Genomic DNA, 21510 nt, shown 5'->3' with positions numbered 1-21510 from the left:
AAAAATACCATTAGTACGGTAAATAAACTTTCTTGAGGCAATTTTGGGGCCATTTTGAGGATTCGGAGGCTGTCTTTTTGGGGCCATTTTGAGGATTTGTAGGCTTTCTGGGCGAAAAAAATATAGGGAAACCTGAAACAAAAGAGAAAGAAAAAAGCAAAGAGAAAATGGAGGAAATTATTTCAGAAGAAGAAGACGAAAGCGTGAGTTAAAAAATGGGGAAAACACAAGCCTGAAGGAAAAAGGAGAGAGACACGCGACGGGAAAATCCTGAGGTAAAAACGCGGGAAAAGCCCTTCCATATGTGGGCCCCATCTGTACCGCGTTGCCCTTTTAAGAAGGGGCGGGGCATCAACCCCACCCCTCGCGCCACGCCCCAGGCCCCGCCCCCGGACCGGCCCAGCCCCGCCCCGCCGGGCCCGGGCGCGGCCGCAGCCCCGGAGCCGCCGCGGAGCGCCGGGAACGGCCGAGAACAACCGGGAACAACCGAAAACACCCTCGGAACAGCCTCGGAGCCGCTGCGGAGCCCCGGGAACGACCAGGAAACCTCCGGAACACCCCCGGAACCCCCCAGGAAGCCCCCGGGAACCCCCGGAACACCCCCGGGAACCCCCCGGCAACGGCCAGGACCCCACGGGACCCCCTCGGAACCCCTCAGGAACGGCCCGGAACCGCCGGGAACCACCAGGAACCACCGGGAAATCTTCGGAACTCACCGGGAACTCCCCGGGAACGGCCGGGGACCCCCCGGGACCCCCTCGGAACCCCCCGGACATCCCCGGGCCGAGGGGATGCCGCAGCGCGGGGCCGGTGAGCGGGAACGGCGAGAGTTTGGGGGACGTCAGGGCTCGGGGAGCAAATTAGGGGGGTTCCCAGGGGGGTAGGGGCAGGTTTGGGGGTCCTGGGGGTGTGGGAAGGGGGTTTAGGGGGTCCTGGGGGGTTCGGGTGTGTCATGTGTTGTTTATTCTGACCTGGAGTCACCTGGGGTTTGGGGGCGGGGGGAACTCCAGTGGGGGCTTCCCGCCCCCCTGCCCCAAATCCCCCCCTGTGCCCCCATCCCTGACCTCGGACCCTGCTGGGACGCCCCCTGAATTTTTGGGGGGGGCGCTGGGGAGGGTCCGGCCCCGGGCGGCTTTTTGCTCACCCCCTCCCCCGGTTTTTGGGTTTTTTTATTATTATTTTTATTTATTTCTATATATTTGTATTTATATATAAATTTATATTTTCATATATGTATATATGGGTTTTTTATATAGTTATTTACATTTATATATCTCCATATATTTACTTTTTATTTAGCTTTTGTGTTTACAATTATCATTTTATATATTTATATTTATTTATCATTTTATGTCTTTTTATTTTTATTCTTATTTATATTTTATATAGTATACATTTATAGACTTATCTATATTTAAATTTCTTATATTTATGCTTATATATTTTTAATATTATTTAATTTTTTAAATTATTTTTATTTTTTAAAAAACTTTTTTTTTTTTTTTTTGTACCGCCCCCGGGTTTATTTTTAGGGCTCTCCTTGGGCGGCACCGGGGGAGGGACACGGAGCCCCCCCAGCCCTGCCCTGCCCTGCCCTGCCCGGGGGTCACACACACCTGGCATACACACCTGGCACACACACCTGGCACACACACCTGGCCGAGGGGTGGCGGTGACGGGAGGGGAGGGGGCGGTGACGCCGCTCTGTCGCGACAGGCTGAGGCTGTCGCGGGCATGGCGGGCGCCTCGGTGAAGGTGGCGGTGCGGGTCCGGCCCTTCAGCGCCAGGGAGAGCAGCCGCCAGGCCAAGTGTGTCATCCAGATGCGGGGCAACACCACCTGTGAGTGGGGGGCGTCCCGGAGGGGGGTCCCGGACAGGGGAGGGAGCCCCAGGGGTGGAGGGGAGATCGCGATATGGGACCCCCCCCCCCCCGTTGTCCCCGTCCTTGTCCCGTGCTGGCCCCGAGCCCGGAGTGCCAGCTGCCCTGTGCTAAAAATAGCAACGGGGAGGATTTTGGGGGGGGGGTGAGGGTGCTGGGGGGGGCGAGGGTGATGTGGGGGGGTCACCCCAACGCCGGTGTCACCCCCCCCCACCCCACAGGCATCACCAACCCCAAGCTCCCCAAGGACGGCACCAAACACTTCACCTTCGACTACTCCTACTGGTCCCACACCTCGGTGAGTGCTGGGGGGGTCCGGGGGGGCTGGAGCCCCCAAAAAGAGGGGCTTGGACCCCCAGAAAAGGGGGCTGGTCCCTGAGTGCCCCCCCCACAGGAGGAGGACCCCAACTTCGCCTCGCAGCGCCGCGTGTACCAGGACATCGGCGAGGAGATGCTGGCCCACGCCTTCGAGGGCTACAACGTCTGCATCCTCGCCTACGGCCAGACGGGAGCCGGCAAATCCTACACCATGATGGGGCGGCAGGAGCCGGGGCAGCGCGGGATCATCCCGCAGGTCCGGGGGCTGGGGGGCTCCCGGGGGCCTCAGGAAGGGCTGGAGCTGCCCCAGACCCTGGTCCAAAGGTTCCTCCTCACCTGCAGCTCTGCGAGGATCTGTTCGCCCGCATGGCTCGGGAGGGGTCGCCGGAGCTGTCATTCTCTGTGGAGGTGAATTTGGGGGGGTTTGGGGAGGGTCTCCTGGACTCTGGGGGGATTTTGGGGTTCAGAGCGTGACCTGCAGACCCCCCCTTGGGTAATTTGGGTGTTCAGCTCCTGCAGACTCACCCCAAACCCCCCACGACAGTTTGGGGGTTCATCTGCCCCCCACCCCAACACTTTGGGGGCTCAACCAAGCACCTTGGGCATTTTCCCCGTCACCATTTTGGGGATTCCTCCCCCCAAATCCCCATCGATCTGCCCCCCAGTTTGGATTTTTCACCCCCAAATTCCCCCCCGAGTGTTGGGGTCCCTGCTGAGCGTGCCCCCCCCCCCAGGTGAGCTACCTGGAGATCTACTGCGAGCGCGTGCGGGACCTGCTGAACCCCAAGAGCCGCGGGGGGCTGCGCGTGCGGGAGCACCCCCTGCTCGGGCCCTACGTGCAGGACCTGTCCCGCCTGGCCGTGGCCTCGTTCGCCGACATCGCCGACCTCATGGACAGCGGCAACAAGGCCAGGTGTGGGCAGGGCGGGGCAGGGGGGCAGCCTGGACCCCCCAGAACCACCCCCAGGCACCGAGGGTCCCGTCCCGGTCCCCCGCAGGACGGTGGCAGCCACCAACATGAACGAGACCAGCAGCCGCTCGCACGCAGTGTTCAGCATCGTGTTCAGCCAGCGCCGCCAGGACCCGCTCAGCGAGCTGGCCACCGAGAAGGTTGGGGAGTGACCCCCTCAATCTGTCCAAACCAGGTTTTGGGTCACCCTGAAATTCCGCTGAAATCACCCTGAAATCATCCCCTGAAATTCCCTTGAAAGTCCCTTGAAATTCTCCTGAAATCCCCCCTGAAACCCCCCTGAAATCTCCCCTAAAATCCCCCCAAAATCATCCCCTGAAATCCCCCTGAAATCTCCTGAATCCCCCCCAAAATTCGCCGTTACCTTCATCCAGCACTCATCAATTCTCTCCGCTCCCTCAAATCTCCCCATAATTCCACAAACACCCCCAAATTTCCCCCCAAACCCCCAGAATTCCCTCCCAGACCCCCCAAACCCCCCCTTGTCCCCCCAGGTCAGCCGCATCTCCCTGGTGGATCTGGCGGGCAGCGAACGCGCCGACGCATCGGGGGCCAAGGGCATCCGCCTCAAGGTGGGCTGGGACCCCTGAAAACAGGGGGCGACTTCCCCCTGCCCCCAGAGCCCTCCTGAGCCTTCCTCCCCTCCTCCTCCTCCTCCTCGTCCCCAGGAAGGCGCCAACATCAACAAATCCCTGACCACGCTGGGCAAGGTGATCTCTGCCCTGGCCGAGGCGGTGAGTCTGGGGTCCCTCACCCTCGGGGGGTCCCCTCCCTTTTTGGGGACCCCTCACGTCCTTCCTCACCACCTTCCTCATCCTCCCAGCAGACCAGCAAGAAGAAGAAGCCAGAGTTCATCCCGTACCGGGACTCGGTGCTGACGTGGCTGCTGAAGGAGAACCTGGGTGGGTTTGATTTATTGAAAATATGGATATTGATTTAGCACCAAAATATGGATATTGATCTAGTACCGATATCCAACTGTGAGAGAGAAAAAATCTCTTAACAGTTTAGAGTTAGAAAGTAAATATTTATGTTTATTGTGGGATAGCTCCCAAATACACAGCACAATTTACAGGTGATTACAGAGCCCTTTTATCTAAACAACTATTGAATACCCGAAATATTTTGGGGGGCTCAGGGTATTTTTATATATATATAAATAAACATATGTATATATTTATTTATTTATTTGTGTTTATTATTTATATCAATAATTTTATTATGTATGAAATAATTTTATATAGTATATATAAACATATACTATATTATTTATATATATTATTTAAACATATACTACTTTTAAAATAATAATTTTATTACATATAATATCGTTTATATATATTATTATTTATATATTTAGTTCCCTCCTATTTATATATATTTATATATAAATATATATTATATATTTTATATATGTAAATATATATTATATCTTTATATTTATATATAAATATATATTATTACTTTATTATATATGAAATAATTTTATATATTATATATAAATATATCTTTTGTATATATCATTTAAATATATCTATTATTTTAAAAATAATTTTATTATTTATACAATAATTTTTATTCTTTGTTATTTATACATTATGCATATATATTTATATATTTAGTTCCCTCCTGTTTATATAGGTTTATATAGATATAAATTTGTATATATTTATATATAAATATGTATAAATACTTATATAAATATAAATCTATACAAACAGGAGGGAACTCGCGCACCGCCATGATCGCAGCGCTGAGCCCGGCCGACTGCAGCTACGAGGAGACGCTGAGCACGCTGCGGTGAGGAGGGGGCTCTGGGGGGGCTCGGGGGGGTCCCGGTGCTGATCCCACCGCCCGTTTCTCCCCTGTTTGTGCCCCCCAGGTACGCGGACCGCACGAAGCAGATCCGGTGCCACGCGGTGATCAACGAGGACCCGAACGCGCGGCTGATCCGCGAGCTGCGCCGGGAGGTGACGCGGCTCAGGGAGCTGCTGAGTGCCCAGGGTGAGGGGGTTTGGGGGCATTTGGGGGGCTCTGAAGGGACTGGGGGGGATTTGGGTTTTCAGGATGGGGTTAAAGGGGTTTGTGGTGTCTGGGGTCAGATTTAGGGGATTTTGTACGGGGGCGGATTTGGGGTGTCGGTTGCAGAGAGGATCTGGGGGCAGAAGAGGTTTGGGGTTTGATTTGGGGGTGCAGGAGGCGGCACCCCCCCTCACACCCACCCCCCCATCTCCCCCCAGGCCTCACCGACCCCTCCCTCACCTCCAGCCCTGCCCCCAGAACGACGCCCCCCACCCTCAATGGGGACCCGGGGCTGGAGCCCCCCCTGGGCCCCACCGAGGCCATGGAGCGGCTGCAGGTGAAAAACCCCCCCAAAAAAAACAAAAAAAAAGCCCAAAAACCCCTGCCCTGCTCCTCAGGGAGCCTGGGGGGATCCCCAAACCAAGGGGACCCCCCCCAAAAATTTGTTTTTTCTGCAGGAAACAGAGAAAATCATCGCCGAGCTGAACGAGACCTGGGAGGAGAAGCTGAGGCGGACGGAGGCGCTGAGGCTGGAGCGGTGAGGGGGGGCCATGGACCCCCCGTGCCCCCCAAAATATTCCTGACCTCCCCCAAAATATTCCTGAACCCTCCCAAAATACCCTGAGCCCTCCCCACGGCCTCCAAAATACCCTGAGCCCCCCCCCAATATTCCTGAACCCCCCCCAATTCCTTTTCCCCCCACCAAATTCCCTGTGCCTCCCCAAATTCCTTTTCCCCCCAAATCCACAAATTTCCTTTTCCCCCCCTAAATTCCTATGCCCCCCCAGGGAAGCGCTGCTGGCCGAGATGGGGGTGGCTCTGCGTGAGGATGGCGGCACCGTCGGGGTGTTTTCCCCCAAAAAGGCAAGGTTTTAACTCTTTTAAATTGGGGGGGGGCTCACCTCACCCTGAGGGTCCCCCCCAACCCCTCACCCCCCTTTTTATCCCCGTGCCCCCCCCCAAATCCCCCCAAACAGACCCCGCACCTGGTGAACCTCAACGAGGACCCCCTGATGTCCGAGTGCCTCCTGTACCACATCAAGGACGGCGTCACCAGGTGGGTGGGGGGGCTGTGGGACCCCCAGACCCCCTCAGGACCCCCTTTGGGACCCCCCCCAATTTGTGTTTTGCCCCCTCCGGGCAGGGTGGGCAGGGTGGACGTGGACATCAAGCTCTCAGGACCGTCCATCCAGGATCAGCACTGCCTCTTCCGCAGCTGCCCCGACCCCTCGGGGGAAGGTACGGGATTTTGGGGGGTCCCTGCCGGATTTTGGGGTGCCTCCCCCTTGCCCAGCCCGCTCCTGGCACAGCTTAACTCCTTTTTTACCCCCTTCCTCCCCAAAATGCTGCAATTGGAGCAGGTCAGCGCGGCCCCCCCAGGTACCGCGAGGCTCCTGGGTGGATTTTTTGGGGTGGTTTGGGTGGGATTTGGGGTTCCCCCAGCACGGAGGTGACCCCCCCTGGTGTTGCTGTCCCCCCCCGAAGCTGTGGTGACGCTGGAGCCGTGTGAGGGGGCTGAGACCTACGTCAACGGGAAGCAGGTGACGGAGCCGGTGGTGCTCAATTCGGGTAGGGACCCCCCAAAGCCCCCCCCAGATCTCTGTGTGTCTCCCCAAAATCCCCCTGTGCCCAAGATCCCCATGGGTCTCACTTGAAACCCCCCCTAAAACCCCAACTTTTCTCCCCAAATTCCCTTCAAACTCTCACAAATCTCGTGTTGCCCCCAGATTTTCTCTGGAGTTTATGACGCCCTCAAACCCCCATTTTCCACCTAAATCCACCCAAAACTTCCTGTGACCCTGCCCAGCTCTGCCCCAAATCCCCTCTGTGACCCCTCCAACCCCCTCCCAACCCTCATTTTGGGGCAGAACCTGCCCAAATCTCCCCTAAAGTCCCCCGTGACCCCCCAAACCCAGGGAACAGGCTGATTCTGGGGCAGAACCACGTGTTCCGCTTCACGCACCCGGAGCAGGCGCGGCGGCAGCGGGAGCGGGGGGCGTCCCCCGGGCCCCCCCCGGACTGGAACCTGGCCCAGAGGGAGCTGCTGGAGCAGCAGGGCATCGACATGCGCCTGCACAGGTGGGCACAGGACCCCAGACCCCTGCAGGGGTGGGCCCGGGGACCCCCGGGCTGTGCCCTGGGGGGGCTCACCCTGCGTGTCCCCCCCGGCCCAGGCTGCAGGAGCTGCAGAACCAACCCCAGGGGGACAAGGAGGGGTCGGAGCAGCCGCAGGTGAGGGGGGCACGGGGGGCGTTTGGGAATCCTGGTGGCCCCTGGGTGTCCCCGAGTGTCCCCTGGGTGTCCCCGAGTGTCACAGGTGACCCCCGGGTCCTCTCGATGTAGTTGGGTGGCCCCTGGGTCCTCTCAGTGTCCCCTGGGTCCCCTCAGTGTCCCGTGAGCACCCTGGATGTGTCTCAGGGGTCCCCCCTGGGTCCCCTCAGTGTCCTGTGACCCTCCTGTCTGTGTCCTGGGGGTCTCCTGGGGGTGTTCTGGGTATCCCCCAGAGCCTCTCCCCCATCTCCCATCCCATCTCCCCGCAGCCCCCTGAGGCCCCCCCGTGCCCCGAGCCCCCCCCGTGCCCCGGGCCGGGCTGGCGGCCGCTCCCGGTGCCCTCGGTGGTGCCCTCGGTGGTGCCCTCGGTGGTGCCCTCGGTGCGCTCGGGGCCGCGCCGGGCCGGGCGCCGGGAGCCGCTGCGCGTCTACCAGATCCCGCAGCGCCGCCGAGGGACAGTGCCTTCACCATCATCATCATCGTCATCATCATCGTCATCGCCAGCCCCGAGGGTCAGCACCGAGCCCAGCCCGGAGCCGGCACCGTGGCTGCGGGAGGAGGAGGAGGAGAAGGGTGAAGGTGGTGAGCAGGTGAGTGTGGTGGTGTTCACAGGGGTCCCAGGATGAGGGAAGAGACATGGAGAATGTTGACTCCGTGTTTCAGAAGGTTTGATTTATTATTTTATGATATTAATTTAATATTTTAATATTAAATTAATATTATGGCAATGTTTTACTATTTTAACATTATGTTAAAATAATATTAACTTATTATGTTAATATGTTAGTGTTATATTAAATAATATTATATTAGTATTTTAATATTATATTAAAACTATACTAGAAGAATAGAAGAAAGGATTTCATTAGAAAGCTAGCTAAGAATAGAAAAGGAATGAATAACAAAATCCCGTGTCTGACTGGAGAGAGACACATTTGGACTATGACTGGCCATTAATTAGAAACAATTACATGAGATTAATCACAGATGCACCTGTTGCATTCCATAGGTGATAATTATTATTTACTTTTAATTTCTGAGGCCTCTCAAGTTCTCAGGAGAGAGAGCCCTAAGGAAAGGGTTTTTGACGGAATGTACCTGTGTGCCAGGTGAGCGAGGTGGAGGGGCTGCGGCTGCACCTGGACAGGCTGGCCGGGATCCTGAGCGAGGTGCGGCGCCAGAACAGCGCCAAGGACGAGCAGATCCGGGCCCTGCGCGACCGCGTGGGGCAGATGGAGCGCGTCATCCCCATCCCCCTGGTGAGCACGGACAGACAGACGGACACAGGGAAGGACTGACGGACACTGAGGGACTGACGGACACGGGGACAGACTGAGGGACGCGCGTGGGGCAGATGGAGTGCGTCATCCCCATTCCCCTGGGGACAGAGGGACAGACTGACGGACACTGAGGGACACAGGGACAGACTGAGGGACGTGCGTGGGGCAGATGGAGCGCATCATCCCCATCCCCCTGGTGAGCACGGACAGACAGACAGACACGGGGAAGGACTGACGGACACTGAGGGACTGACGGACACTGAGGGACACAGGGACAGACTGAGGGACACAGGGACAGACTGAGGGACGCGCGTGGGGCAGATGGAGTGCATCATCCCCATCCCCCTGGGGACAGAGGGACAGACTGACGGACACTGAGGGACACAGGGACAGACTGAGGGACACAGGGACAGACTGAGGGACGCGCGTGGGGCAGATGGAGTGCATCATCCCCATCCCCCTGGGGACAGAGGGACAGACTGACGGACACTGAGGGACTGACGGACGTGGGGAGGGACTGAGAGCAGGGTCTGCCTGCCCCACACCCCCCCCAGCGCCCCTGGTCCGTCCCCCCAGACCCCGGCATGAGTCCCACCCCCCCTTTCACACCCCACGCCCCCCAACATGGAATCTCCGACGCCCCAAGCCCCCCTCCCCATCTTCTGACACCCCCAAATGTCCCTCGCACTCCGCAGCACCCCCAGACCCCTGTAACCCCCGTCTCCATCCCGCTCCCAGGACGACGCCGACGATGCCGATCCGCCCCCCCAGGACCCGCCCCGGGACCCCTCCCCGTGCCGCCCCCAGCCCCGCGCGGACCCCCCCTCGCCCCCGGGGGCGGCGGCGGCGCGGCTGTGCCGGCTGATGGAGCAGGACCCGGCGTTCCGGCGGGGGCGGCTGCGCTGGCTGCGCCAGGAGCAGGCACGGCTGATGGCGGGCGGGGGTCTGCAGCCCCTCCTGCAGCCCCCCCGGCGCCCCCCGCGCTTCCAGCAGGACTCCAAGCTGCGCTTCCCCTTCAAGAGTAACCCCCAGCACCGCCTGGCGTGGGGAGGGGGCGCGGGGGACGCCCCCCAAGCTGACAACAGCCCCCTCCCCTCATTGCAGCCCCCTCCGCACTCGGGGCGGCCCCGCCGGGGGTCTCTGGATGGGGGGTCCCCACCTCCGCCCCGAGTCCGCCGCCAGCGCTCGGCTCCCGACCTGAAGGCGCGGGGTCCGGTCCCGTAGGGGGGTTTGGGAGCGCGCCCCCCTCCCCAAATGGACAATCACAGCCCCCTCCCCACATTTGGGGGGTCTCCCTGCCCGGGGGAGCCCCCAGCTGCTGTCACACTGCCCCCACCCCCCCGCGTGTGTGTGTGTGTGTGTCTGGGGAGGGGTCCTCGGTCAGGAGGGCCCCCCCCTCTTAGAGGGAGTCCTTAATTAATGGCGATCCTATTAATTAATTAAGGGGATTCCTTAATTAATGGCTAATTAAACAGAAGCGCCTCAATTATGGGCACCCCCCCTCCCAATTTTGGTGCCTCCTCTCTGCTGGCCACGCCCACTCCAGCTTGGCATGTCTAGGCCACGCCCCGGGTACGCCTTCTGGGGCGGAGCCAAGTGGAGCCCCGCCCAGTCGCTGAAGCCCCCGCCTCTTTCCATTTGTGGGCGTGGCATTCAGGAAAACCCCGCCCTCCCACGCAGGCAGCGCGGAGCTGGACCCGTGAACTCCGCCCCCTTTGGGGCGTGTCACCGCCAGGCCACGCCTTTTCCCGTTCATTCCCGCCCCCCGTTCCCCCCTCCCCGCACCCCCCGGTCCCCCCCGGCCCCGTTCCTGTCCCGTTCCGGCCCCGTTCGCCCCGGCCCCGTTCGCCATGAGCCGCCTCGGGGCGCCGCTGCCGCTGCTGCTGCTCGGGGCGCTGGGGGCGCTGAGTCCCCCCCGGGCCGCGGGGCAGGAGCCGCCCCCGAGCCCCCCGCCCAGCCCCCGGCCCAACGCCACCAGGTAACGGCACCCCCGGGACCCCCTCGGGACGGGACCCCCGGGACGGGACCCCCGGGACGGCAGCCTCGGGACCGGACGGTCCCCCCTCCGAGACGGGACCCCCCCGGGACGGGACCGCCCCCCGAACGTGGCACCGCCACCCCCGCGGACGGGGCTGGGCCCGGGGCGGGACATTCCCGGTTCGGGACACTCCCGGTTCGGGACATTCCCGGTTCGGGACACCCTGGTCCGGGAGCCCCGCGCGGTTCCGGACCCCCCCCGGGGCACCGGGAGCCGCTCCAGAACCGGAGCCGGGGCTGCCCCGAACCTCCCCGGAACCGGGAGCCCCGCACCGCCCGGGACCCCCGAGCGTGGTTCCCCCGTTGTGACCCCCCCGTGTCCCCCCAGGCCGGTGTTCCCGGTGTTCCCGTGCGGGGGGGACCATCGCGGCGAGTCGGGGTTCATCGCCAGCGAGGGCTTCCCCCGGCACTACCCCCCCGGCAGCAACTGCACCTGGACCATCACGGTACGGACACCGGGGGCTCCCCGGAGACCCCCGCCCCGATCCCCCTGAGGCACCCTGGACTGAGCGACCCCCGCCCCGGTCACCCCAACACCCCCGGGGGCTCCCCGGAACCGGAGACACCCCCACGGTCACCCGGGGCTCCCCGGATATGGCGACCCCGCAGTGTCCCCAGTGTCCCTGAGGCCCAGGTGGTGACCCTGCAGTGCCCCCAGTGTCCCAGTGCTGACCCCCCAATGTCTCCAAGTCCCCCAGGTCCCGGTGGTGACCCGGCAGTGTCCCCAATGTCCCCAGGTGCCCGAGGGCCAGGTGGCCACGCTGTCGTTCCGCGTGTTCGACCTGGAGCCGGACCCGCGGTGCCGTTTCGACGCCCTGTCCGTGTTCGGGGGCCACGGCCCCGCGGCGCCGCTCCTGGGGCGCTTCTGCGGCACCTTCCGCCCCGGGGCGCTCCGGGCGCCCCAAAACCGGCTCCGCCTGCACATGGAGAGCGACGGCGCCACGGCCGGACGGGGGTTCCTGGCCTGGTTCAGCGCCGGCAGCCCCCCGAGCCACGGTGGGTAACGGGGAGAGACCCCCGGGGCAAAAACGGGGAGCACCGCCGGTGGGGAGCAGGGACAGGCCCGGGGGGACACCCCAAAACCACCCAGAGACTCCCTGGAAATGTGGAGAGATCAAAAAAAACCCCTCAAAGTGCCATAAAGAGCCCCAAAATGTGAGGGATGTGAGGGCAAAAGGACTCCCTGGAGAGAGATGGCAAAGAGGGAAAAGCAGGTGAAATTGGGAAAAGTGTGAGGAGAGGGGGAATGAGGGAAAAACAACAGTAAAAATGAGGGGAAAACAGTGGGAATGAGAAGAAAATAACACAGTGGGAATGAGGAGAAAAACCAGTGGGAATAAGGAATACTAGGACACTTTATTTATTAAACACTTTATTAAAACACTGTTTTAATAAAAAACACTAGGAATGAAAATAGTGGGAATGAGGAAAAAACAGTGGGAATTAAAGAAAACAATGGGAATGAGGGAAAAAGAGGGTGAATGAGCAGAAAACAGTGGGAATGAGGAAAAAAAGAGTAGGAATGAAGAAAAACAGTGGGAATGAGGAGAAAATGTGAATGGAAAAGGAGGGAAAACTGTGAAACTGAAAACAGAAAGGGAAAACCCCGATAGGGAATTGGGGAGAAAAGTGAGAGAATAAAAAAAGAGAAATTAAGGAAAAGTGTGATGAAGAAATGGAAAAGGGTGGAGAGGAAATGGGGGGAAAGTTTGAGGAGAAAACAGGGAAATGAGGGAAAAGTGCAAGGGAGGAAAGGAGGGAAAAGCTGAGGAGAAAAGGGGACGAAAGTGTGAAAGGGAAAGGAGAAAAATAAGAGGAAAAGAAAAAATGAGGGGAGAAAAACTGAATTTTTTTTTTTAAACTGAGGAAAAAATTAGTGAAAAGAAAGAAATTGGAGAAAAAAAGCCAGTGAGTAAAATGGAGCAAAGTGTCAGGAAAAAAATGAAGGAAACTTTATTTTTTTGGCACAAAAAAAATGGCACAAAATGAAGGAAACTTCATTTTTTTTGGCACAAAAAAAATGGCACAAAATGGAGAGAAAAGCTGAGAGGGAAAGGGGAGCACTGAGACCCCAAAATCACCCAGACCCCAAATCCATACAAAGACCCCCCAAAGCCGCATGGAACATCCCAAATTGCCCCAAAATCCCTCAAAAAAAAAAAAAAACCCCAAAGCTGCCCCAAAACGCCCCGTGGAGACCCCCAGGCCCCCCCCCAACCCAGCCCAACCCTTTTGCAGGGCCCCCCCAGGGACGGCGGCGCTCGGGGGTCTTTAATAAACCCCATTTTTTCGGGGAGTCCTGGCACTATTTTGACGGTGAGTATGACCCCCCCCCCCCCCAAAAAAAAAAATTTTAAAAATTTACAAAAACATTCCCGGGGGGGGCGGTCTCACTCCCCAAATTCCATCTCCCTCCCCCCCAAAAAAAATTTAAAAATTCAAAAATTTACAGAAAACATTCCCGGGGGGGAGGTCTCGCTCCCCAAATTCCATGTCCCCCCAACAGTCCCAGGGTGGTTTTGGCGGAGCTCCCCCCAAATTTCCCCCCCAGATTTTGGGGGGGGTCTCAGGGACAGAGGAGACGCCGGCGGTGTGGGGAGAAGGGAGGGGGTCCGAAGGTGTCTGTGCCCCCCAAAAACGTGACCCCCACCCGCCCCCAGAGCATCAGTTTTGTGGCGGGCGGCTGGAGAAGCCCCAGGGCAGCCTGAGCACCCCGAACTGGCCCGAGGAGAATTATCCACCCGGCATCAGCTGCTCCTGGCACATCGTGGCCCCCCCCGGCAAGGTCTGGGGGTCCTGGGGGGTTCTGGGGGGGTTCACAGGGGGTTTGGGGGTGTCAGGAGGATTTGGGGAGATCGGATTTGGGGGATGGGGAGGGTCAGGAGGGATTTGTGGGTATTCAAGGGGGGGCTCGGTGAGTCTGGGGGGGTTTGGGGGGGTCAAAAATTCCTTTGGGGGGGTCAGAACTCCTTTTGGGGGTCGGAAATCCTTTTTTGGGGTCACAAGGGGATGTCCGGGGTGGCCAAGCAGGGAGCAGGATGGTTCAGGGAGGCTCGGGGGAATTTGGGGAGGGGTCTGCAGGCTCTGGGGGAGGAGCCCGGGGGGTTCCGAGGGTCTCAGCACGGTTCCCGGGGGGGTTGTGCAGGTGGTGGAGCTGCGGTTCGGGAAGTTCGACGTGGAGCCCGACCCTCACTGCCGCTACGATTACGTGGCCGTGTTCGAGGGGGGGGCGCGGGACGACGCGCGGCGCCTCGGCCGCTTCTGTGGGGAGGAGACCCCCGGGTGAGCCCCCCCGAGCCCCCCGGCCCGCCCCAAACCCTGTGTGAGCCACCCCAAAATGTCCCTGTCCTTCCTAAACCCTCCCGAGCCCCCCAAATCCCCCCCGACAGCAACCAGGACCCCCTGAGCACCCCAAAAACCCACCTGGGACCCCCCCAAACCCACCTGGACCCCCTGAGTATCCCCCAAACACACCTGGGAACCCCCCCAAACCCACCTGGACCCCCTGAGTACCCCCCAAACCCACCTGGGAACCCATGTCCCCCTGACCCCCCCACAGCCCCCAAAGCCAACCCCCCAAAACCCTCTGACCCCCCAAATCCCCCTGACCCCCCCCATGCCCCCAGCCCCATCGTGTCCCCAAAGCCCCCCTGACCCCCCATGCCCCTCAAATCCCCCAAATCCCCCTGACCCCCCAAACCCCCCAGCCCCATCGTGTCCAGCTCCCCGGAGCTGCTGGTGCAGTTCGTGTCCGACCTGAGCGTCACCGCCGACGGCTTCTCGGCCTCCTACACCCTGCGGGACCCCGCAGGAGGCAGCGAGACCCCCGAGACCCCCGCCCCGAAGCCCCGGGGGGGCTCCAAAGCCAAGGCGCCGCCCGGCCCCAAAGCCGAGCCCCCCGCCACGGCCGCCCCCTGCCCCCAGCGCTGCCGCCGCGCCGGGACCCTGCAGAGCAACTTCTGCAGCAGCGACTTCGGTGAGAAACACCCCGAAAAAACGGGGAGGGACAGCCTGGAATGGGGGTGGAGGATGTCCTAAAATTGTGAGGGGAAAGTGAGGCAGGGAGCACTCGAAAAGCTCTGGAGAATTCCCCAAAATCATGAGGGAAACTGAGGCAGGAAGACCCAAAAAGCTTTGGAGAATTCCCCAGAATCATGAGGGGAAACTGAGGCCGGGCGCTAGAGAAATCCCCAAATCCGTGAGGGAAAACTGAGGCCAGGAGACCCAAAAAGCTTTGGAGAATTCCCCAGAATCGTGAGGGGAAACTGAGGCCGGGCGCTAGAGAAATCCCCAAATCCGTGAGGGAAAACTGAGGCCAGGAGACCCAAAAAGCTTTGGAGAATTCCCCAGAATCGTGAGGGGAAACTGAGGCAGGGAGTGGGCAGAAAGTTCTGGAGAATTCCCCAGCGCCCTGAGAGGAACCTGAGGCCGGGCACTGGAGAATTCCCCAAATCCGTGAGGGAAATGAGGCCGGCCCCCCCCAAACCCCCACCCCCGAGCTTTAGGAACCCTGACCCCCGTTCCCGTCCCTGCAGTGTTGACCGGGACGGTGAAGTCGGTGTCGCGGGGCCCTCCGCAGGAGCCGGGCTGGGCCGTGCTCTCCGTGCTCGGCGTGTTCAAGGCGGCGGCGCCGCTGGGGCTGCCTCAGCCCGCCAAGGGCTCCTCGCTGCGGCTGCAGCTGCCCTGCCGCCTCTGCCCCTCGCTCAAGAAAGGTGCGTGTGCCCGGGGGGAGCCCGCGGGGCTCTGTTCGGGCCCCCCGGCCCTGACGCCCCCTCCCGAAATCCCTTCCAGGCTCCAGCTATGTCCTGATGGGGCGGCTGGGCGCGGACGGGGCGGCGCTGCTGCCGCCCGACGCCTTCGTGGTGCCCTACCGCCCGCAGCAGCAGCAGTTGCTGGGCAACCTCAGCAAGAGGCCGTGTCGGGGGAGCCCCTGAGGGGCCCCGGCCCTGAGAACCCCGCCCCGGGCCGCGGGGTGCCCCCCGAGCATTCGGTAATAAAGGGTGCAGAGATGGAGCTTGTGCGTGAGGGGTCTGGGGGGAGAGAGGCCGGGCGACGCATTCAAAGGGGGAGACGGCAAAATGGGGACTTCAAAATGGAAGCCCCAAAATGGGACCCTCAAATGGGGACCCAAAATGGGAGCTTCAAAATGGGGACACCCAAAATTGGACCCTCAAAATGGGACCCTCAAAATGGGACCCTCAAAATGGGGACTCCAAAATGCGGCCCTCATAATGAGACCCTCAAAATGGGACCCTCAAAATGAAATCCTCAAAATGGGGACTTCGAAATGAGACCCTCAAAATTGGGGCCTCAAAATGAGACGCCCAAAATGGGACCCCTAAAATGGGGACCCCCCCCCCCGCAAAGGGACACCCCTCCTTTAAAAGGTGCGGCTCCTTTAAGAGGAGCAATGGGTGGGGCTGAAGGAATCGGGGCGCGGACACCTTCTCTGCTTGTCAATCATTGCCGTAACTCCTGATTGGTGGAGCTGCCATGCCCCGGCCACGAGCAGGGTTTTTATTATCCCGCTTTTGCGTCAAACGCGATTGGTTGGTGCCACGTCAATCCTCGGACGCTTCTCCCGCCTCCTCGGTTTCCATTGGCTGATGCCGCCAAAATTTTCGTGGCCGTTGCCAGGCAACGATCTTCACGGGATTGGTGGAGATTGTGTTTTAGCCATGATTGGCTGCAGTTGGGCAGCATCCCCCCATCACTTGACGACGATTGGTTCAACCTACCTATCAATCAAAGACCAAACTTCCGCATTTCTCCAGGCAGCGCCCCCCACTGCCCCTCTTCGATTCGTCTTCTCCCCGCGCGCCCCTTGCTCTGATTGGCTTCCGCTCTGGCCCCGCCCCCGCGGCGGGGTCCGGAAGCGTCCGGGGCTCAGTCGGGCAGAGGCGGCCGCGGCGAGCGGAGCTCCGGGCCCGCCATGGCCGCGGGGGCGGTGGGGGCTGTCCCGGCTGAGCTGCTGCCGCTGCCGGGCCGCCTGCCCGGAGGAGCCGGCACGGAGCGCGCCCTGGAAGAAGCAGAGGCCTCCGGCACCCTCAGCTTGGCCGGCCGGCGGCTGCGCGCCTTCCCGGCGGCGGCGGCGCGGCGCTGGGACCTCAGCGACACCACCCAGGCCGGTGAGACCGCGGCCCCGGGGCAGGATCCCCGACCCTTCCCCACAGCCCCGGGTCCCTTGGGGTGTTTCCCAGGGGAAGCTGTGGCTGCCCCGCCTCCCTCGGCGCGTCCCGGAGCCCGAGGCCCGCGGGAGCTGCCGGAGGCGCCGGGACGGGACGAGCCGGAGCTCCCGGTCCGGGCGGTCCGGCGGCTTCAGCGTCCCCGAGCTTCAGCCGGGCGGCTCGGGGTCCATCAGCGCCGCTGTCCCCGCGGATCTGCGTCCTCTGTCCTTATCCCAGGGCGTCCTTTATCCCCATTAGTCCCTTCCTGAGGCTGCCTTGTCCCCGTCGTTCCCTATCCCCGTGAATGCCCCGTCCCTGCGGGCCGCCTCCGCTGTCCCACACGCTGCCCCGGCTCCCTCCAGACCTGTCCCGGAACCGTTTCGGGGAGGTGCCGGAGGCCGCCTGCCGCCTGGTCTCTCTGGAAGGGCTGAGCCTGCACCACAACTGCCTGCGCAGCGTCCCCCCGGCCATCGCCAACCTGCAGGCCCTGGCTCACCTGGACCTCAGGTACGCTCCAGCCCCGCCGGTGTGACCGGGGAGCTCCAGCAGCAGCGCCCTGACCCCGCCGTGTCCCCTCCGCAGCCGCAACCAGCTGAGCTCGCTGCCCGCCTGCCTGTGCCTGCTGCCGCTCCGCGTCCTCAACGCCAGCAACAACCGCCTGGCCCGGCTGCCGCCGAACCTGGGCGCCCTCCGCACGCTGCGGCAGCTGGTGAGCCTGGCCCGGGCCGGAGGGACCCCGCGGGGCCGCGCCGGACCCCGCTGAGCCCCGTCTCGCCCCGCAGGACGTGGGCTGTAACCGGCTACGGGCGCTGCCGCCGGGGCTGGGGCAGCTGCGGGCGCTGCGGGACCTCAACGTGCGGCGGAACCAGCTGGCAGCGCTGCCCGAGGGTGGGTGAGGGCCCTGGGGGGGGTCCCTCCGCTTTTTTAGGGTCCCCTCCATCCCGTGTTCCCCCCGGCAGAGCTCTCGGAGCTGCCCCTGGTCCGCCTGGATTTCTCCTGCAACCGGGTGGTGGCGATTCCGCGCTGCTTCCGCCGGCTCCGGCACCTCCAGACCCTCCTGGCGGACAACAACCCGCTCCAGTTCCCCCCTGCCCAGGTGAGGAGCGTCCCGGGGCGTCCCCCCGACCCCCCAAAAGCTCTGGCTGAGCCCTCTGTGCCCCCCCAGATCTGCCTGAAGGGCAAAGTCCACATCTTCAAGTACCTGGAAGCCGAGGCTGCCGCCCATCCTGCCCCAGCATGGTAAAGAGGGGGCTCGGGGAGGGGGCGCCCCGTTGTTTTTGGGGGGGTCTCTGAGCGCTGTTTGCCCCCTCCCCGCAGCCCCCCGGATGAGTCGTGTCCCCTCCGGCAGCGAGGGGGGCTGGACTCTGGCTTCCACAGCGTGGACAGCGGCAGCAAGCGCTGGTCGGGGAACGAGGTGGGATTTGGGGGCGTTTTGGGGGCGTTTCGGGGGGATTTGGGGTGCCCCCTAACCCTGCACCCCCTTTGGCACCGTTTCAGTGCTCGGATGAGTCCTCGGAGCCATCCCGGCAGCACAGAGAGATGCACGGCAGGGCAGGTGAGGGGACGGGGGTCCCCAAAACCCTCCCCGGGACCCCCTGTCACCCCCCTGCCACCCTCTGGGAACCCCCTGCCACCTTTTGGGGAACCCCTTGTCACCCCCTGGGGACCCCCTGTCACCCCCTTGTCATCCCCCCTGTCCCCACAGCCTGTGACAGTGACCCGGAGCAGCTGGAAGAGGAGCCCTCGCCCGAGGTGATGTCACCCCCCAAATCTCTGACCCCCCCCAAAATTTGGGGTTTCTCCCCAAAATCCTGACCCCCTCCCTTTGTCCCCCTTCAGGAGCAGCAGAGTGAGACCCCTGAGGGCAGCAGGTGAGGGGTCTGGGAGGGGTCTGGGGGCTCCGGGAGGGCCGGGGGGGGGTGTGTGGGTGTCTGACCCCCCCCCCCGTCCCTGCAGGGGGGTCCCCAACTGCCGGCGGCGCCCCAAGAACCTGGAGGTGTGGATGGAGAGAGAGAGAGAGAGGAGCCGGGACAGGTACGGGGAAAGGGGAAATGGGAATTGGGGTTTGGGGACTGGGAATTGGAGTTTGGGACTGGGAAATGGGAACTGGGGTTTGGGAATTTGGATTGGGAACTGGGGACTGGGAATTGGGGCGCTGGGATGGGATCAGGAACGGGGTGGGACAGGGGACAGGCACTGGCTGCTCTCACCCCCCCAGGACCCCCCCCCGGAGACCCCCCCAGGACCCCGACGGAGCCCCCAGCCCCCCAAAACCCAGCGCCTGCCACAGCCCTTCCTCCTCTTCCTCCTCCTCTTCCTCCTCTCACAGTGCCATCAAGCCAGGTAGGACAGAGTGTCCCCCCCTCTGTCCCCTCCCCAGCCCCTGACCCCAAAAACTCCCCTGTGACCCCTCCCCAGTGCCCCTCAGTCCCCTGTGTCCCCTCCCCAGTCCCTGACCCCCAAATCTCCCCTCTGTCCCTTTCTCCCTTTCCCAGTGCCCCCCAAACTCCCCCCAGTCCCCTCCCCAGTGCCCCCCAGCCCCTGACCCCCAAATCTGCCCTCCATCCCCTTCCCAGTGCCCCCCAAAACTCCCCTGTGACCTCTCCCCAGCCCCTGACCCCCCAAATGCCCCCTCTGTCCCCTCCCCAGTCCCTGACCCCCCAGATCTGCCCTCTATCCCCCCTCCCCAGTACCCCCAGTCCCCTCCCCAGTGTGCCCTGACCCCCCAAATGTCCCCACAGCCCCCCCAGACCCCGACCAGCTGATGGCTGAGCTGCGACAGGTAACGCCCCCCCCCATCCCCTCCCTGGGTATTTTGTGGGGGGGTTTAGGGGTCTGTGCCCCCCTGACTCGCTCGGGGGGGTCCCTGCTGTGCCCCCCACCCCCGCAGAGCCTCGAGGCGCTGCTGCAGCTGCGGCTGCCGGACGAGCTGGGGGGGGACCTGGAGCTGCTGGGGCGCGTGGCGGCGCGGCTGAAGCCCTGGGCGGTGAGTGACAGACCTAAAACGGCCCTAAAATACCCCAAAACTCGCCCCAAAACTGACCCAAAACGGCCCCGCACGGCTGCGGCCCTGGGCGGTGAGTGGGACCCAAAACTGCTCTAAAATACCCTAAAACAGCCCCCCAAACTACCCCAAAAGAGCCCTAAAACAGCCCCAAAATATCCCCCCGAGCCCCAAAACAACCTCTTGAGCCCAAAAACACCCCATAAACCCCAATTTTTACCCCCTAACCCCAACAATCACCCCCCCAAACCCCCATTTTTACCTCTTGACACCCCCACAATCACCTCCAAACCCCTTTTTACCCCTGACCCCCCCCAAACCCCCCCTGACTCCCTTTTCCCCTTCCCAGAGCCCCCCCAGCCCCCGCCGGACGCCGCCACCCTCCGAGGTACTGATCTGGGGGGGGAGGGGGTCTCGTTATGGGAGGGGGGTCCTGTTCTGGGGTGGGGGGGTCCCATTCTGGGAGGGGGGTGGGATTGATTTGGGGGGGGGTCCCGCACCCTCCCATGGCTGATGCGGGGTCGCCCTCCCCCCTCCTCAGGTGAAGCCCCCCCACCCCCGGCGCCCTCCCCCCGGGCTGCTCTTCGCCCTCTTCTACGGCCTCCTCATGGCGCTGCTCGTGGCCGCCCACCGCGCGCTCTTTGGCTGCTGAGGGACCCCCCCAAAAACTGGGGAACCCCCCCCAGAACCTTGGGGGAGCCCCCCGGACCTGGGGGAACCCCCAGACCCCCGGGGAGGGTCCCAATCTTTGCACCTTTTCTTGCCCCCTTCACCCCCTTTGTCTTGTGCCTTAACGCTGGGGAAACTGAGGCAGGGAAGGGGGAGGGGCTGAACCCCTCGTGCCCCCCTGGGGGTGTGAACTTAATTATTCATATTATAATTAATTAATTATGAGTTATTATGAGTTTTATTATTATAATGAGTTATTATTATTATTATCATGAGTTGTCGCTATTATAATAATGAGGTATTATAATGAGTTGTTATACAGGACTGTGAGCAAAATAAGTTAATTATTACAGTTAATTGTAATTTAATTATGGTGGAAGAACACTAAAATACGGATGACCAATTTTATTGTAATTAATTATTATTATTAAAATGATTATATTTAACTATTATAGGGCTGTCACTCTAATTATTATAATAATAGTTTAGTTTCTGTGCGGATACCCCCCTCAAAATCACATTTGGTACATCCCTGTCCCTTTGTGACACCGATCACCGGCTGGGACCAAACCCCGGGGCGGGGGGGGGGGGGGGGGTTCAGTCCTTTCCCTCTCCTGCTGCCACCGCTCAGCTTTTTGTCCGTTTTCGCGCTTTCTGTGCCCAAAAGGGAACGTCCCACTCTCAGCTGTGCTGTGCCGCCCCGTGTGTCCCCCCCTTGTCCCCCCAAAGCTCCACCGCTAATTCCGCCCTTCCCCAGCAGGTGCGGGAGGACCCGAGCCGGGCCCGGGCCCCGCGGGGGCGGCTGGGGGCGTCCGTCCCCCCCCGGTGCCTCCGTTAATTCCCGTCCCCCGCCCTCGGTGCCTCCGTTAATTCCCGTTCCCACCCCTCCGGTG

At 61.2% G+C, this 21510-nt stretch overlaps 3 protein-coding genes across 12 annotated transcripts; all 3 read left to right on the top strand.

The window, feature by feature from the left end:
- The first annotated feature begins 286 nt into the window (after positions 1 to 286).
- Positions 287 to 10248, top strand: KIF1C (kinesin family member 1C). 2 transcript variants are annotated; one of them, XM_071420305.1, is made up of 23 exons: positions 671 to 810; positions 1717 to 1840; positions 2101 to 2177; positions 2274 to 2453; positions 2540 to 2605; positions 2932 to 3110; positions 3196 to 3307; positions 3662 to 3739; positions 3836 to 3901; positions 3994 to 4069; positions 4889 to 4967; positions 5050 to 5171; positions 5408 to 5526; positions 5648 to 5727; positions 5978 to 6053; positions 6167 to 6246; positions 6334 to 6428; positions 6675 to 6758; positions 7106 to 7268; positions 7364 to 7421; positions 7730 to 8050; positions 8570 to 8719; positions 9479 to 10248. In XM_071420305.1, the coding sequence occupies exons 2-23, from the start codon at positions 1735 to 1737 to the stop codon at positions 9962 to 9964; spliced, it is 2853 nt and encodes a 950-aa protein (XP_071276406.1). In that variant the 5' UTR covers positions 671 to 810; positions 1717 to 1734; the 3' UTR covers positions 9965 to 10248. The 2 variants fall into 2 exon arrangements, with proteins under 2 accessions (XP_071276405.1, XP_071276406.1); XM_071420304.1 differs by lacking the exon at positions 1717 to 1840 and having other exon boundaries at positions 287 to 810.
- A 147-nt stretch (positions 10249 to 10395) lies between these two features.
- PCOLCE (procollagen C-endopeptidase enhancer) lies at positions 10396 to 15790 on the top strand. Of its 2 annotated transcripts, XM_071420316.1 has the most exons (9): positions 10396 to 10718; positions 11106 to 11223; positions 11515 to 11773; positions 13016 to 13093; positions 13438 to 13562; positions 13923 to 14059; positions 14485 to 14753; positions 15313 to 15489; positions 15569 to 15790. In XM_071420316.1, exons 1-9 carry the CDS (start codon positions 10591 to 10593, stop codon positions 15709 to 15711), a joined length of 1434 nt encoding a protein of 477 aa, XP_071276417.1. In that variant the 5' UTR covers positions 10396 to 10590; the 3' UTR covers positions 15712 to 15790. The 2 variants fall into 2 exon arrangements, with proteins under 2 accessions (XP_071276417.1, XP_071276419.1); XM_071420318.1 differs by lacking the exon at positions 13016 to 13093.
- Positions 15791 to 16641: 851 nt separating this feature from the next.
- Positions 16642 to 21488, top strand: LRCH4 (leucine rich repeats and calponin homology domain containing 4). 8 transcript variants are annotated; one of them, XM_071420310.1, is made up of 16 exons: positions 16642 to 16905; positions 17307 to 17451; positions 17527 to 17653; positions 17727 to 17832; positions 17904 to 18040; positions 18110 to 18183; positions 18262 to 18358; positions 18442 to 18499; positions 18650 to 18696; positions 18784 to 18815; positions 18901 to 18978; positions 19163 to 19287; positions 19686 to 19726; positions 19835 to 19930; positions 20298 to 20336; positions 21375 to 21461. In XM_071420310.1, the coding sequence occupies exons 1-16, from the start codon at positions 16710 to 16712 to the stop codon at positions 21453 to 21455; spliced, it is 1479 nt and encodes a 492-aa protein (XP_071276411.1). In that variant the 5' UTR covers positions 16642 to 16709; the 3' UTR covers positions 21456 to 21461. The 8 variants fall into 8 exon arrangements, with proteins under 8 accessions (XP_071276411.1, XP_071276415.1, XP_071276414.1 ...); XM_071420311.1 differs by having other exon boundaries at positions 16643 to 16905; positions 21378 to 21488; XM_071420309.1 differs by lacking the exon at positions 21375 to 21461 and adding an exon at positions 20490 to 20738 and having other exon boundaries at positions 16643 to 16905.
- The last annotated feature ends 22 nt before the right edge of the window (positions 21489 to 21510 follow it).

The sequence above is a fragment of the Agelaius tricolor genome, unplaced genomic scaffold, assembly GCF_023055355.1.
Source record: "Agelaius tricolor isolate 1412-34295 unplaced genomic scaffold, bAgeTri1.0.p SCAF_135, whole genome shotgun sequence".
Lineage (NCBI taxonomy): Eukaryota > Metazoa > Chordata > Aves > Passeriformes > Icteridae > Agelaius > Agelaius tricolor.
This window is presented reverse-complemented; position numbering and strand designations above follow the sequence as displayed.